The 15,145-nt window shown below is 36.7% G+C and overlaps 1 protein-coding gene across 2 annotated transcripts in view; it reads right to left on the bottom strand.

Moving 5' to 3' along the window:
* LOC113501647 (protein eiger-like) overlaps nucleotides 1-15,145 on the bottom strand; it is a 58,380-nt gene continuing 43,235 nt past the window's right edge. The window contains exons 5-8 of one of the 2 annotated variants that reach the window (XM_026882824.1): nucleotides 10,340-10,415; nucleotides 8,937-9,021; nucleotides 1,294-1,445; nucleotides 1-1,038 (exon numbers count right to left, since the gene is read on the bottom strand). In XM_026882824.1, the coding sequence (XP_026738625.1) occupies nucleotides 751-1,038; nucleotides 1,294-1,445; nucleotides 8,937-9,021; nucleotides 10,340-10,415 (601 nt within the window). In that variant the 3' untranslated portion in view covers nucleotides 1-750. Of the gene's footprint in view, nucleotides 1,039-1,293; nucleotides 1,446-8,936; nucleotides 9,022-10,318; nucleotides 10,416-15,145 lie in introns of both variants that reach the window. The other variant, XM_026882823.1, reaches the window with a different exon arrangement.

Here is a 15,145-nt window from a genome sequence, read left to right as displayed (position 1 = left end):
TATTTTTAATATTAATTTATTGTTTGCACTTACAAAACATGAATATCAAAAATGCATCCTTGCATTTCAACTTTTATATTAAATAAGAATACCTATGTACGTACAAATAAATTATATTAAGATTTAACGTTAGTAGGTACTTATAATATCAATGGTATAACAGATCTTTCGATTTATTCCTTGATTTATCAAAATATATTATTGTTATATAGTATAACAATAAAACACCTTATTCATACTTTATAGCATGGTGGCAACACAGAAGCAAAATGTTGCCAGTTAAAGCGTCTAGGCGAGGTGGCTTGTATATTATCGATTACACAGTAATGCCAATACCAAATAGATCTACTAATTTATTTGTTCTTATAATTACCACTTCGTTAACATAACAATGGCACTCGTTTGACTATAGTAACAATATTATCACTTTCCAATATATTTGTGAAGTTATATCACAAATATTGTAAGATGAAAGCTTAACGAAACTCAAAATTAGGAAAAAAATTAATCATGTCCCCTAACTTTAAGTCACAAAATTTCATAAAAATGAATTCTTTATCTAATGTTTTAGACAACATTTAGCAATGAGTGTGACTAATCACTAATAGGATACATCCTAATTTTCCTGTAACATAAAAATAGGCAATGAACCTAAATTCGTACTACACGTTAGACCAGACAATCTGTTGGCACACTAACCCTTATTCAAGTTTTGGGGGAAAATTACTGAAAAGGGGAGGGTTGGGCGAATTACAATTCCTGGGTGGGGTCTTCAGCGTCAGCTAGTTTGACGAGACCGATGAAGCTTTTCTCTGGCTGCATCAAGGAGTGCCGGTCTCCCCCTGTGTTCCTGACTGCCAGCCGGTCGCCAGCTCGCAGGAAGATGGCGGCGGCGGAGAAGCAGGAGTTGGGCTTGTCGATGTGCTCAGTGGAGTGCGAGGACTGTGCGCACTGCAGGAGCGTCTCCCGACCCTCGATGTCGGCGTTAGTGCGGTGCAGGACCCACGAGATGATGTCGTGGCTATCCAGGTAGTAGATCTGTAGGAGAAAAAATGTGTTATCATTCAAACAAGATCCAAACAAGGCGCGTGTTCTCTACGCAGATTTTGAGATAACACTTATTTTTAGGCGAAACTTTTCAATATTTTGACAATTCATTAGACACAGTTAAACTTGAATTTATAATTTTACTATTACGATCCCTTTTACGCAAATGTTTCGTTTGCTGAATTTCGACATTTTTCTCTAGGAGTTCAGCAAGTTACGAAATTCCCAAAGGGGTTCCTTTCTTACCTGCACATAGACCAAGTAAACGCCAGTGTGGTGGACGTGCACGTGTCCGTTCCTGGTGAGAGTGGGGCGTGGGTGTGGGGACGCCACGGTCCACGGCGCTGGGTACCACACGTCGTGCGCTGCGCCGTGGGAGACGCGGACTAGCCCGTTACCTGGAAGTACAGTAGTGAAGTTAGTGACGTAGACCAATGTATGGAGTTTGTGAGGAATGACAAGGTTTAGAAAAGTGACTGTGAAGATGACAGAAAAATAAATTTGCGCTGACTCCAATTAAAATGGAGGAAGGAAGGAGAAAAAAGTTAGTGTCATATGAAAACTTTAAATACTTTCTTTTTGGGATTCTCAATGTGAATCAAAATATATTTTAATTTGCAGGCACAATAACTTAAAATAAATTAAAAGATGGGGAAAACATTAACTCGTGGAATCGCTACAAATCAGATTATATACATATACTAGCTGACCCAGCAAACGTTGTTCTGCCGATTTTTTTTTTCTAGTTTTATGTATTTTTAATGCCACATTTTAAAAAAATAAAAACAAACAATTTCGTAGAAAAAATAAAATATTTTTTTTTAGTGTGAGCAACCCTTATCATTTAAGCGTATGAAAAATAGATGTTGTTCTATTCTCAGGCCTACCCAATATGTATACAAAAATTCATAAAAATCGCTCGAGCCGTTTCGGAAGAGTACGGTAACTAACATCGTGACACGGGAATTTTATATATTAGACTAGCTTGTGCCCGCGACTTCGTCCGCGTGGAATAGTGACTTCCGGCAGAAAAGTATAGATAGCTGTGTCCGCGACTCCGTCAGCGTGTAACTCCTTGTGTATTAAGTTAATGTATTGGTAATATTTATTATTATTATTTATATTGGTAATATTGTTTAGATCACGTTCACATAAGGCTTAACCCTTTATAAGACACAGAACTTAAAAATATTTATAGCTTTTAAACTTATAATAATGTGTTAAGGTTCAAATTCTGGTGGCAATATAAGTACCACTGCCTTATAAAGGTAAGGTAAAGGTACCTATAAAACGAAAATACTTTAGTGCAAAGCTTCCGGGTAAACTATATTGAAAGTTGACCCGTCCGGCACGTGAACATAAAGACTTTTAGAACTGCTAACACGGGAAAGAGCAACATACAACTGACCATGTGAGAAACAACTGACACTGAGATCTACTCCAGCAACACGAAAAGTCTGCCCTTGAGCCTTGTTAATTGTCATTGCATAACACACCCATACTGGGAATTGCGTCCTTTTAAATTGGAATGGAAAATTATTTGGTATTAAGGGTATTCTGGGAATAAAGACGGTTTCTCCTGCACCGCAACCTGTTAAAATTTGAGCCTCGATTATATTTTGTTGCAACTGGGTTACTTTTAGTCGAGTTCCATTGCAAAGTTGTGGTGGTTTTAAATTTCGGAGCATAATAATCGGTATCCCAATTTTTAAACAAATTTCATGAGAGGGAAGTCCGGGCATATTTAAAGGATTTAAAAATTCTATCGGGTAATTAGTGGCTTCTTGTTCATCGACCATTCTATTTATTGATCTATAAACTTTGCTTTCCCCCTGTATATTCGACAGTATTTTGTTATTGATCTCAGATGCCTGGTCATTGCGAGGAGTTAAAATAGATCTTTCGCATAGCCAAGAATTGTCCCTATTTAATATATTTGTTACGTCACCGTAAACCGACGATATAAGATGTGGTTGAGATTGCACCATACAACATAATTCAGGCGTCAGTATAAGTTTTCCTTGGTGTAGTTGTGGATAGGTACCTTCACCAATCTTTAATAATGTGTCAGAAAATTGACTATCATCCGGGTTATCTCCAGTTCTCACTCGCATATTTATAGTCAAATGCACCGATTGTATATCTCGCCATAAATAAGAGCTTTTCAGGCAAGCCCTAACCTCATCAGCTCGGGTTCCCCGTGGTATTACCGGTAAGGTTTGTCGGAAATCACCACAAAATAAAACCGTGATACCGCCCATTGGTCGATCATTTTGTCTTATATCCCTTAAAGTTCTGTCTACCGCTTCTACTCCTTTTCGATGGGCCATCGTACATTCATCCCATATGATTAAACTACACTCGCGTAATACCTTAGCTTTGTCGCTATTTCTTGAAATACCACAGGTTGGATTTTCCGTGCGATCTAAATCAATTGGTATTTTAAACATACTGTGAGCAGTTTTACCTCCTGGTAGCAATGTTGCAGCTATCCCTGATGAAGCTACGGCAAGAGCAATTTTACGCTGATTTCGAACATAAGCCAATATTAATTTAGTCAAAAAGGTTTTTCCAGTTCCTCCAGGTGCATCTAAAAACCATATTGTTCCCAAATTATTTTGAACACTATTGCACACGCGGTCATAAACTGAACGTTGTTCTGCAGTCATCATTGGGACACCGTTTTCTAATGTTGTCAGCAGTTCCGTTAAATTGTGACCAATCTCTGCGGAATATTCCCTATTAGTTACCTCTCCGACTGAGGTTGGTGTTGGCAAACCATATTCACAGAGTGATTTACCGCCTACTGCTGTTAAGTCATCCTGAAGAGCTAATAAGCACTGATTTATGGCAAGATCACGGAAATTATCATTAGTTGTGCCTTCATCATTGTTAGGTATATTTCTAAGAAAGTCTTCTGAAAATTTTTCTTTATATTTTTCCCATAATGTTACAGCATCTGAATAAATGGCGTAACCGTCGTGGATTATCACTAACACAGGATTCTGCTAAAGCGTCATCCCAATGCTGATCATTTTCAAGCAAATGACGCGCTTGGCAAGCTGCTTGATAAGTGGGATAAACAACATCGTCTACTTTTCTCAAATCTATAAATGAGGTTGGTCCTCGCACGGTATGTAATAATAATCGCAAATAGAAACACTCAGCGTTGTTAGGATGAACGGTGTACACTCTACCAAGAACATGTTCTTTAAAAATACCTGACTCGCCATCTACAGGCCTGCCACGGCGTCTTCGATTAAAGACACCCCGTTGCTTATCGTAGGTATAATACGATGGAACTTCCTCATACAAAAGAGATTTTGCAAAATCATCAGTTTGGCAAAGTCGAAAGAATGCTAATAAACTTGTTTGTCTAGGGTTCTCTAACCGTTCTGTGACATTTTCGGCGTTGAAATATATACGTTGGCCGCCTTCAAGATGAACATCCAGATGAGTCACAGGTGGATATCTTTCGTGAATGTTGAAACTTAAGATCCGCCACACAGCTTCTGAAGAACTTATATATCTGCCTGACTGAAATCTTGTAACTTCATCATGTTCATTTCTCAAAGCAAATGTAGCTTGGTCACTGCCCTTATTAATATACTTACAAATATATTTTATTGACTCTACACTATTACACATTTCAACATTTATGTGAGCTTGAAATGCTCTGGACAACACAGGAGAATACGGAACGACCCACCTATTATCTAAAGTAACTTGTTGTCCAGACACTCGCTTTTCAACAGTAAAACCATCATTATCTCTTGAACGGCGACGATATAATGGGTATTCATCATGTCCTGTTACAGTGCCATCCACTAAGGCTTTTGGATATCTTTTAGTGCAACGACCGTCTTGCATGCAAGGAGAATTCCCGTTAAACGAACCACATGGACCATGTATCATATGAGTTTTAACAATGTCGTATAACACGGGATCTGCAATCGGACTTGGAATTTCAGCACTGATTAAACTGTCTACATCATTAGGTCGAACCTTATCTTTTAACCAAAGCAGGATATGTGCGTGAGGTAAGCCGCGTTTTTGCCATTCAATACTATACATATAACACAATACTTCTCCAAAAATTTTATCTTTGGTAAGTAGATCTATCATTGATTTTAATTTTAAATGAAAAACTCTTGCTATGATATCATGGCGGTCATGCGGTGCTTGACCCTCAAGAAGCTCCCGAGTAATTTCATCCCACTTAGGATTGGTAGTTACAGTAATAAATAAATCGGGACGTCCATATTTTCTTACGTAACAAAAAGCATCTTGAGTACGTTCGTGCATGTATCGTGGACCACCAGTAAAAGAAGAGGGCAAAATAACTAAACGACCCATATTCACCGTATCGTTATCTTGCTGCATGGCGTCGCGAAGGTGAAGAATACGTGTTCTTCAACGCGCAGCTGCCTTTGATTAGATCGTATATAAACTAATCTTTCGGTTTCAATTTTTGCGTACATGTCTACAATAAACTGATTGAATAAGCCACGAAAACGTTGAAAGTATACAAACCTATTCCGTCTTACTTGCAAGTGGTAACAGTAAAATTGAAGGCATGAAATCTTTTTATTATAATTAGGTGCGCCTGTACGCGGATCAGTTTGGTATAAAGCAAAATTATAACCATCTTCCCCTCGACAGTATATCAAAGGATATTGCAAACTGTCGTAAGCCCTGTGGGTTTCATAAATACGTTGCAAACGATTATCTCTGGAACGGATAACGATATCACGCCTATCACATTCCTGGTCGACCAATACCACAGCAACTTCATTCGTGGATGGAGCATTATAACGCCCAGGGTGTTCCTGAGTTGGACGCCTATCGGCATTTATAACAATTTTATAATTGTTATCATCATCTCGAGGAAGAGCTTCTAATGCCGATTTAAAACTGCATACATACGAATTAACCTGATGCAACATGTTCTGAAGTTGTGATATGAGTTCAGTATTTAAATTCGGGAAATATTGATTTCTTATATTCGACTGTTCGTTGTAGTCGGATACAAAATATATTTGAAGAAACTTAGGTTGGTTTTCAGGCAAAAGGGATCCTATCAAATGGTAAACCTGACCTTGTATCTTAAAAGTAGGCATGAAATGACCTTCTGAGATTTGTTGAGCGCCAAAGGATGTCATTTGAAATGCACTATTATAAGTGCGAATATTATCTAAAAACTGTTTAGATTGTATATGTTCCCCTAAAAGTAGTGATTTCAAAGGTTCCGGTGGGTCTTCGAATGAAGGCAAATTTATTTTACCTGTAGAACAACAGAAACCAGCTGACTCCTTACTCCACTTTGAAGCATTACAAAAACGACATACCACGTTCATATCGCCTATTACAGAAGATGATCCATAATCAATTGTGAGGTTATAAGCAAACCCACTTTTATATTTGTCGGACCAAGCCACCGAATTTCTAGATTGATCTTCTATGTGTACATCTAAGTTATTAAGGCTATGTCGAAATCTGTCTGCAGTAAGACGGGCCTCTCGCTGTTCGTCCGTTTCAAGAGACCGAATATTTTCGATTCTTAATCTTTCATTAGACAAACTTACTGATCGTTCTTGTCTCAAAGAATTATAATATTCGCGTACCGACTCTAGTCGTTGTTCATGCTCATGTGCGTCTTCGAGAGATCGAATAACATTATGGTGCACCCTATCATTTGTCAAACGGTCTTCATATTGAGTTAAAGTTTCAGATTCTCGAGATAAAATATGACGTTCGCGGTCAGCTGTGAGACGCAATTCCCTCTCAGTGTAGGTTTCTGACTCGCGAGACAATATATGACGTTCGCGGTCAGCTGTGAGACGCAATTCCCTCTCAGTGTAGGTTTCTGACTCGCGAGACAATATATGACGTTCGCGGTCAGCTGTGAGACGCAATTCCCTCTCAGTGTAGGTTTCTGACTCGCGAGACAATATATGACGTTCGCGGTCAGCTGTGAGACGCAATTCCCTCTCAGTGTAGGTTTCTGACTCGCGAGACAATATATGACGTTCGCGGTCAGCTGTGAGACGCAATTCTCTGTCAGTGAAGGTTTCTGACTCGCGAGACAATATATGACGTTCGCGGTCAGCTGTGAGACGCAATTCCCTCTCAGTGTAGGTTTCTGACTCGCGAGACAATGTATGCCGTTCGCGGTCAGCAGTGAGACGCAATTCTCGTTGTGACGCAGTTTCAGCATCTCGGGATAACACATGTTGTTCTCGGTCAATGGTAAGCCTCAGCTCTCGTTGAGAAGAGCTTTGAGACGCCCGTGATGTAGCTCGTCTCGCTCTGTCAGCTGCTAATCGCATCTCTCTCTCTGGAGAGCTTTCATTGGCTCGAGAGGTTGAGGCACTAACTCTCATAGAGTTTAACCGATGTGCTCTTTCCTCTGCCGATTCTTAAGAACGCGCATTTCTCATCCTTTTAGCATCTCTCGAATTTCGAGATAAAGATGGTCGTTTTTTAAGTGGCATTGTGTATTTTTAATCGACGGTAACTGAAGCTACCTTACACTTACAATTATATATAGTTATTATGTAATAATTACGAAAATAAACTATTAATATAATAAAACACTACCAATTACGAAAATAAACTATTAATACAATTAAACACTACCAAAATAACTAATATAATAATAACGAAAATAAACTATTAATATAATTAAACACTAACAATTACGAAAATAAACTATTAATTTAATTAAACACTACCAATTACGAAAATAAACTATTAATTTAATTAAACACTACCAAATTACGAAAATAAACTATTAATACAATTAAACACTACCAAAATAAATAATATAAAAATTACGAAAATAAACTATTAATATAATTAAACACTACCAATTACGAAAATAAACTATTAATACAATTAAACACTACCAAAATAACTAATAGGTGTACCTACTACTAATACTATTAATCTAATACCTATTATATAAACTAACAACAAAACAATTCTAAAAATAAACTATTCAAAGACTAAAAGTCGTGCTGATAAGCACGGTTTGCAAATAACAATTATTGATTGTCAATAAGGTCGAACAGTCTGAACGTCTATTCGCATCAACAGCCAAATATTGTATGACGCTCGAGCGCGGACGCCCCGCCTTTTTATACCTCCCGCCACGACGCGCGTCGAGCGCGGCAACCGATACACAAAAATAATCCTTATAGCATGACTCTGTATTCACGCGCGATTTCTTATTATTTCATGTATAACTTTGGTGTTTCTACACCGATTTACATGATTCTTTTTTTATTGAATAGGTAATAATGTTAACTTTTTTAATTGGGGATGAGTGATAGTGTTGTAAACGTTAGAGTAGACAAATACAATCAGAAATCTCCGAATTGCTAAGCTATCGGGAGTTTCACGTGTTATTGTGAGTCAACCATAAAAGTTAGACATATGCTGTCGAGGAATATTTTTTATATAATTTTAGGGAGAATATTTCCGTCATACATGATTTCTATGTAGCTTTAACCTATAAGCCTGCACACGTGACGGAAGCTTAAAAAATGGAGTAACTTACCCCGTTTTCCCAATATTTCCCTTCACTGCTCTGCTCCTATTGGTCGTAGCGTAATGAAAAGTATACTATAACCTGCCCAAGAGTATGAAGAATAATTGTGCCAAATTTCGTTAAAATCCGTCGAGTAGTTTTTGTTTCTATAACGAATATACAGACAGACAGACAGACAGACAGACAGACAGACAGACAGACAGACAAAAATTTTACTGATTGCATTTTTGGCATCAGTAGCGATCCCTAACCACCCCTTGATAGTTATTTTTTAAATATATTTTATGTACAGAATTGACCTCTCTACAGATTTATTATAAGTATAGATATAGATTACCTTTGTAGTGTTCGTGGACATCGGGACTCAGATGAGATGTGTTGCCATGGAAATGGGCCGCGATGAATGGCCTCCTTGCTCCTTCCTGGAAGCACAAAGATTATAGTTCTTGTATTAAATTGAAAAAGTATTAACTTTCTTTAAAGAGTTGGTATTCTAACCTTAGCCTATCACAGTACCTACTAAAACCTGGTTTGGTCGGGAAAAGACAGTGAAAACCAGCTTGATATAACACAATTCGAATATTAAATGCTAAGCTAGCATGATAAGGGGCAGAAGATATAATAAAGATAGCAGGAATCGGATAAGCATAAAGATGAATGATGAATATAAAAATACATATAGTCCGATTTTTAATTCGAGGCAGTAAAATGACATTTCCAGTGTGGCAGGTTTTTAATTCCAAATAAATAGTGATGTGTTAGAATCGACTTATTACAATCAAAAGTTAGTCGAGCTTACATTTTTTTATTCAGATATCAAATTAGCTCTGTATAAAAAAAATATATTTACGACAATTTATCAAAAGACATGCGCGGTGACTGTTTTTAAATGTTAAAAATAATAATAATATTAATTTAAATTTATAAAATTAAAGCCAAATGCGGTGCTGGTATAAGATAAAGCACCTTACCATGCAAGAAAAGTCGAGCGCATCCAACTCCAAACTGGATGAATTCTGACATTATGCAGTGGTTGGATGAAAAACAAATTTAATATCAACTTACAATTATAAAAGCTCAATTAATAGAAATAGTAAATTTTTGATACATAGTAAAATAAAGCATGACTAAATGTCATCGTCGTAGTAAGATTTCCAAACATCACTATTGTAGCGGGTCACCCTTTTTTGTATAAATGACAGTTGCAATTGTCATTTTAATGCCTCGAATTAAAAATCGGACTATAGTGATAAAAGGTCAAGTAGTCGAGAGAGATGAACTGTTAGGAATAATTTCGAAATATCAAAGTAATATGAAAATGCGGCCAGCACTTACATAGTTTTCCAAATAGAAAGAGTTGTGAACTCAACGCGTCAGTCATAAGGTCACGGCGATCGAGTTAATTTGCGTTTAGCTAACCACCTTTGAATCTGTTTTGTTTGTGGTCATACGGGTAGTAATGTATGTATTTCTAATTTCCTTATTGATACAATTGAAAGGCACAATCTTGGTATTGCATGTTGCACTAAAGACAGGTAAACACAATAGGAATGCCGATGCTAAACAAATTCGATAGTCGCCATTCCCTCTAGAGTTACATTAAAAAAAATCATAAAGTGCCCCTTTTATCCTTGTTACCATACTATACTATTCCCATGCGCTCTCAAAGTTTGTGACGTTTTTACGATAGATAAAGAAGACGTCACAAAAGCGACAAACCTCATAATCACTGTTCCTCACCGTCCGAGTGACCGATTGCAGCGCCATCTTCGCCGTACTGTATTCCGAACTGGGAGAAAACTTCTTCGTCTTGCGTCTGAAACAAGTTTGAACAGCTTTATTGGCAATTACAATGTTCCTGGCAATCTTATGGGAATTGCACGGGCGCATAAGGGTCAATTTGCTTTGACGATCTGCTTCGACTGTTTGCTTTGACAATTTGCTTTTGGAATGGAAGTTCTAAACGAACGTAACGAAATGTTAACTGTACTGTTGGTTTTCGATTCCTTTGGTATTTTTAAGTGTTGTGTGTGTTGATCTATACTGTTAACCTGAGCGTAGGCTTTGATTGCCTCGTCGGACTTTTCTGGTTTTGTTATTTTTTTTCACCAGTCCACTTTATCCTAAAGGGTCTAAGCCCCTCAAAACCTTCCACTATTTACTATCTTGAGAAACATCGAACTAGCAAGTCCGTCCAATGGAACCGGCTGCCAGAATTATAAATGAGAAATTTATGCTGATGCAATCGTATCAAAATAGAATTCCAAGAATTATTTGAGCAGTAAGTATTTCACAAAAATCAACAACGTGTGTAAGTATCAAGCATCAATTAAACTTCAAAGTTGTAATTAAGTGAGCTAAAATGAAGAGCAAATTATGAAAATGGAATTTATAAACTATGTGAACTACTAGAAATACCGTTGAAGACATCTCGAACTCTCGATATCTGAATTCTGATGTTAATATTTAAAGTGGAGTATCGGGTGGAGCTCGCTTCGAAGAATTCCTCTCATTTTCAATTACTAGGGAATTTCATTTCCCAGTATTGCACGTCAGTGATATTATTGAATAATTTGAATATATATTGAACCAGAAATGATAGACATAAATCGGAACGGAAAAGGTAAAACTAGGTACAAATAGATAAATAAATCTATCGTTTCATGTGAAACCGAATCAACTGTAGGATAAAATAATGATTTGACAACGCTATAAAATACGTAGTTACAATATGTTATTACGATCGTACGATACGTCAAAATAAGTTTTCAGAGAATATATTATTTTTGACAATGACGTCACTGAAGAAAGCAAGGGCAAGGATCGTGAAGGACGTTGGTAAACCAAATTTGACGCCTTCGAAATAATTTGGAACTGAGCTTGCTTGTTGCTTAATTTATGACATACTAGCTGTTACCCGGTCACCCGCGTGTTACAAGTAGAAAATGATCCCTCGGAATCTTATTTGTTAATTCTAGTTTTAAACTATCTGTGTCCCAAGTTTTGTCTCAATACGCCCGATGGTTTTTGCGAGAATGAGGAACATACATCCATACCATCAATGCATCCATACATACAAAAATTTTCGTTTATAATATTACTAGGATGAATCATCTACTCTATGTCTAGCTTAGTTCTAGTATGAGATATTCAATGGCCTTTCAATCAACAGTTTCTTGTTAATATTTTCGTAGCTCAAGTTTATCTTTGACTTGGTAACATTGCAACGTTACGCCCTCCTTAAACTCGAACCGTACCCAGCTTACTTCAACGCTAAACTTTACATCAACACTTTAATTAAAATCCCTCTTAGGGTAAAAAACCCAAGGACTTAAGTTTTAATTACTTTAACGTCGCGGGCGCTTACTGGCTTTGGATCTAATGTAAAAGGGCATATACGATGGCAGTCTTTAATAATATATTATAATGAGTCTCGCCAGCTCTGTGATTAAAGTAAGCTTTTAATTAGAACTTACTGAAAACGTAGTCAGGACTAAGCTTCAAGATTTAATTACCTAAGTTTATTGTTAAGACTAGAAAGAGTTTAAAAACATTAAGAACTCTTTGGACAGAATGAACCTTTCAATTTTGTTTCCAGATGTCATCAATTTCACACTTGTGTTTTGTCTGAAAACGGAGAGTATTTGACTTGCTTTGACCCATTTTCAGTGGTTGGCCGGTAGCTCTCTAGGGGATTGGGAGTATTTGATGTGTGCAGCGGGTCATGCAGGCTGTATACGTCCTTATGAGAATATGAAAACGGTCTCAACACTGTTATCAACTTGGATACTTTGTTATTTTTACGATAAGGTTTCTGCTTGGCCTGTATCACAAAAATGTTATGTCTTTCCGTTCTGTGGACGAGGAAAAGTTTCAAAAAGATCCAGCTCTAAAATCCATTTTAAAATTTTTATATGTAGTAACATATTTTAATATAAGACGCATTACATATTAAATTCCGGGCGTGCGAAATTAAAATATGTCAGACGTAATCTAGTACCCTCAATAAATGGCACAGTTACGTAACCTCATTAAAAAGTTCTCATTAAGACCTCATTAATTTGTCCTACTTAGTCTTGGCATCAAGATTTATATCTAACTCAGCATTTATCTAGATTGGGCTGGTGCCTAACGACTTTAACTGACAAAACGATTAAAGAAGGTCATAGTATAAAAAATAATCGCAATATTTATGTAACGTATTTTTTTTACATTCTGAGCACTGGGCACCCTTTAAAATTATTTATTTCTGAAAGGACTCCTGCATTAATGAATTTTATCCATGTGCCATGATGAATCTCACAAACATTCAGGCCACATACACAAAGACAGCAAGCAAGATGGACCAAAAGATTTAATTTAATTTCTGACAACAAAATAGACAGAAACATCCCAAAATCGAGATATTAGATTCAGGCAATCTACAACGGCTTCAACATTTAAACCGTTTTCCATTCCTAATTAAATCAGCAACATTGTACCACAATTGCTAATTAACGAACTTTCCAGACTACAATCAAACTTCGTGAAAACTTGAAGCTTATACGGTATTCCAGTGACTGACACTAAAGCTTAATTAGCCGCCATTTGAATATATCCAGTATTAATAGGACGAAATGGACGGCGATGAATTAATTATGGTTGTCATGCTTGGCCAGTCTAATGGAAAGTTTTCTCGTATGTTAAACATATGGTGAGTACAGAATTTATAGAAAATGTACCATATTTTGACGTAAAATATGCATATTGCGTTGCAGTTTTTGCCGGTAGTTCTTCATAAGAATGAAATTTTGGAATCCTGTATCTAGAGTCATTACAGTAACGTTGTCGAAGTGCCCAGGGCGAACAGCGCCTGTCTTCGATATACAATGATGTGTCTCGTAAGCACTACTACACACGAACTCATGAGGGTACATGGACAAACTTATAAAGCTGCTGGGCAGACACTTTGGAAGATAAAGTCGAAAATATCGAGTAAAGGAATTTCGCGTAAACTCAAAACGAATGTCCAGCAGTGGACGAATATGGACTGAAGATGATGATGATGATTGCAAAACAAAGAAAACGTTAAAATGTCTAAGCAATTTTGCTGGGTGAAAGAAAAGATCTTTTAAAACCAACTCATCAAGATCTACGTGTATAAATAAACTTTATCGACATACATATTAAGACTACAACTTTAAACATTAATTTCGATATATCTAAGAAGCAATTGGCTGTTCATCCATACAGGACGTCTTTTGATGGATGTACAGTCTAGCCTAAAAGTACGTACCGGTTCGTTCTGTCTTCATGAAGCATTGTAACAGCCATCAAGCTGGTGCCACACGTGCCGAACGATATTGCTCCATAATAAGTTTGCTTACATTGTTTGCTGTTAGATCGCTGCGAGACATTGTTAGCTTCTTGAGAATTCTCCGTGCCTTAGCATCAATATTAAGGATTTGGTTAACGCTCTTTGTTATTTTTTTCTTTTTTATTCGATTAGGTAGAGGTATCAAGTAAAGGTTTTTTAAATTTCAAATACCAATCTTCAATTTAATTTTGTTATTTTTGTGAAGAGTCATGTATTACGTCAAGAACATTTATAATTAGAACTAAGCATTTGTTTTTACCATCGAAATATGAATTGCAATATTATAGCTTACAGGGGCTATAAAAACAGGGGCATAGGTACAACACATGGTTTAATATACAAGACATAATAAAAACAAATACTGTTTTACTTCGATATCCACTACTAGTGTGGATTTCCAAACTTATCTCCTATATATCCGAACGTTTACACGAAGCACACTAGAGGGTGACCTCGGAGTGGCAAATATTTGCGATGTATCAGCAACAGGGTGCTTCACGCGGTAATTAGGTTACTAACATAATATACTCGGTTTCAGTAACTCTATACGAGATAATACGATGCCATATTTACTTATTATATACTTGTACTAATAGCAACATGAATTAGCAGCTAAAGACTCTTGAGTTTCGGGACAAAGGACCCTCATAATTTTATTGGTCCTTATGCTTCGATTATTGTACCAGAGGAAATAAATAAAAAAATCCTATTAGCTCATTATCACAGTGATGTCATAAATGAGTATAATCTTTATTAAATTAGTTCAATCAAAAATTTGAAAATCGCTTAAAACTTTTGACAATGAAAAGCTTATCAGGGAAAACTTCGGAACTGTAATTTTACTGACAATAAAACTACAGCCTTTGACCGTTAGTCCTCACTTAGGGTCGGCATTAAAGAGTATTTATGAAAGCAGTAACTCTTTCCAATAGCCGAAGGTAAGCTTCAAATGAACTTAGAGAGAGGAAAGTTAAATGAAATTACTTTTTTTGTGATTAACAAGTATGATAGAGGTAAGTTGTCAAAACTTGATCTAAAACCAGCTGAGATTCGAAGAAGCAGATAAAACAAATAATACCCTCCAACATTAAACATTTAATAGCAATTTTATGATTCCCGGAGAGAAATCCAAGATCCCTTCAAGAAATCCAGTCGTAAACGATGCGGCAATAGATACTTAGATATCTTAT

Source organism: Trichoplusia ni, chromosome 16, assembly GCF_003590095.1.
Source record: "Trichoplusia ni isolate ovarian cell line Hi5 chromosome 16, tn1, whole genome shotgun sequence".
Taxonomy (NCBI): Eukaryota; Metazoa; Arthropoda; class Insecta; order Lepidoptera; family Noctuidae; genus Trichoplusia; species Trichoplusia ni.
This window is presented reverse-complemented; position numbering and strand designations above follow the sequence as displayed.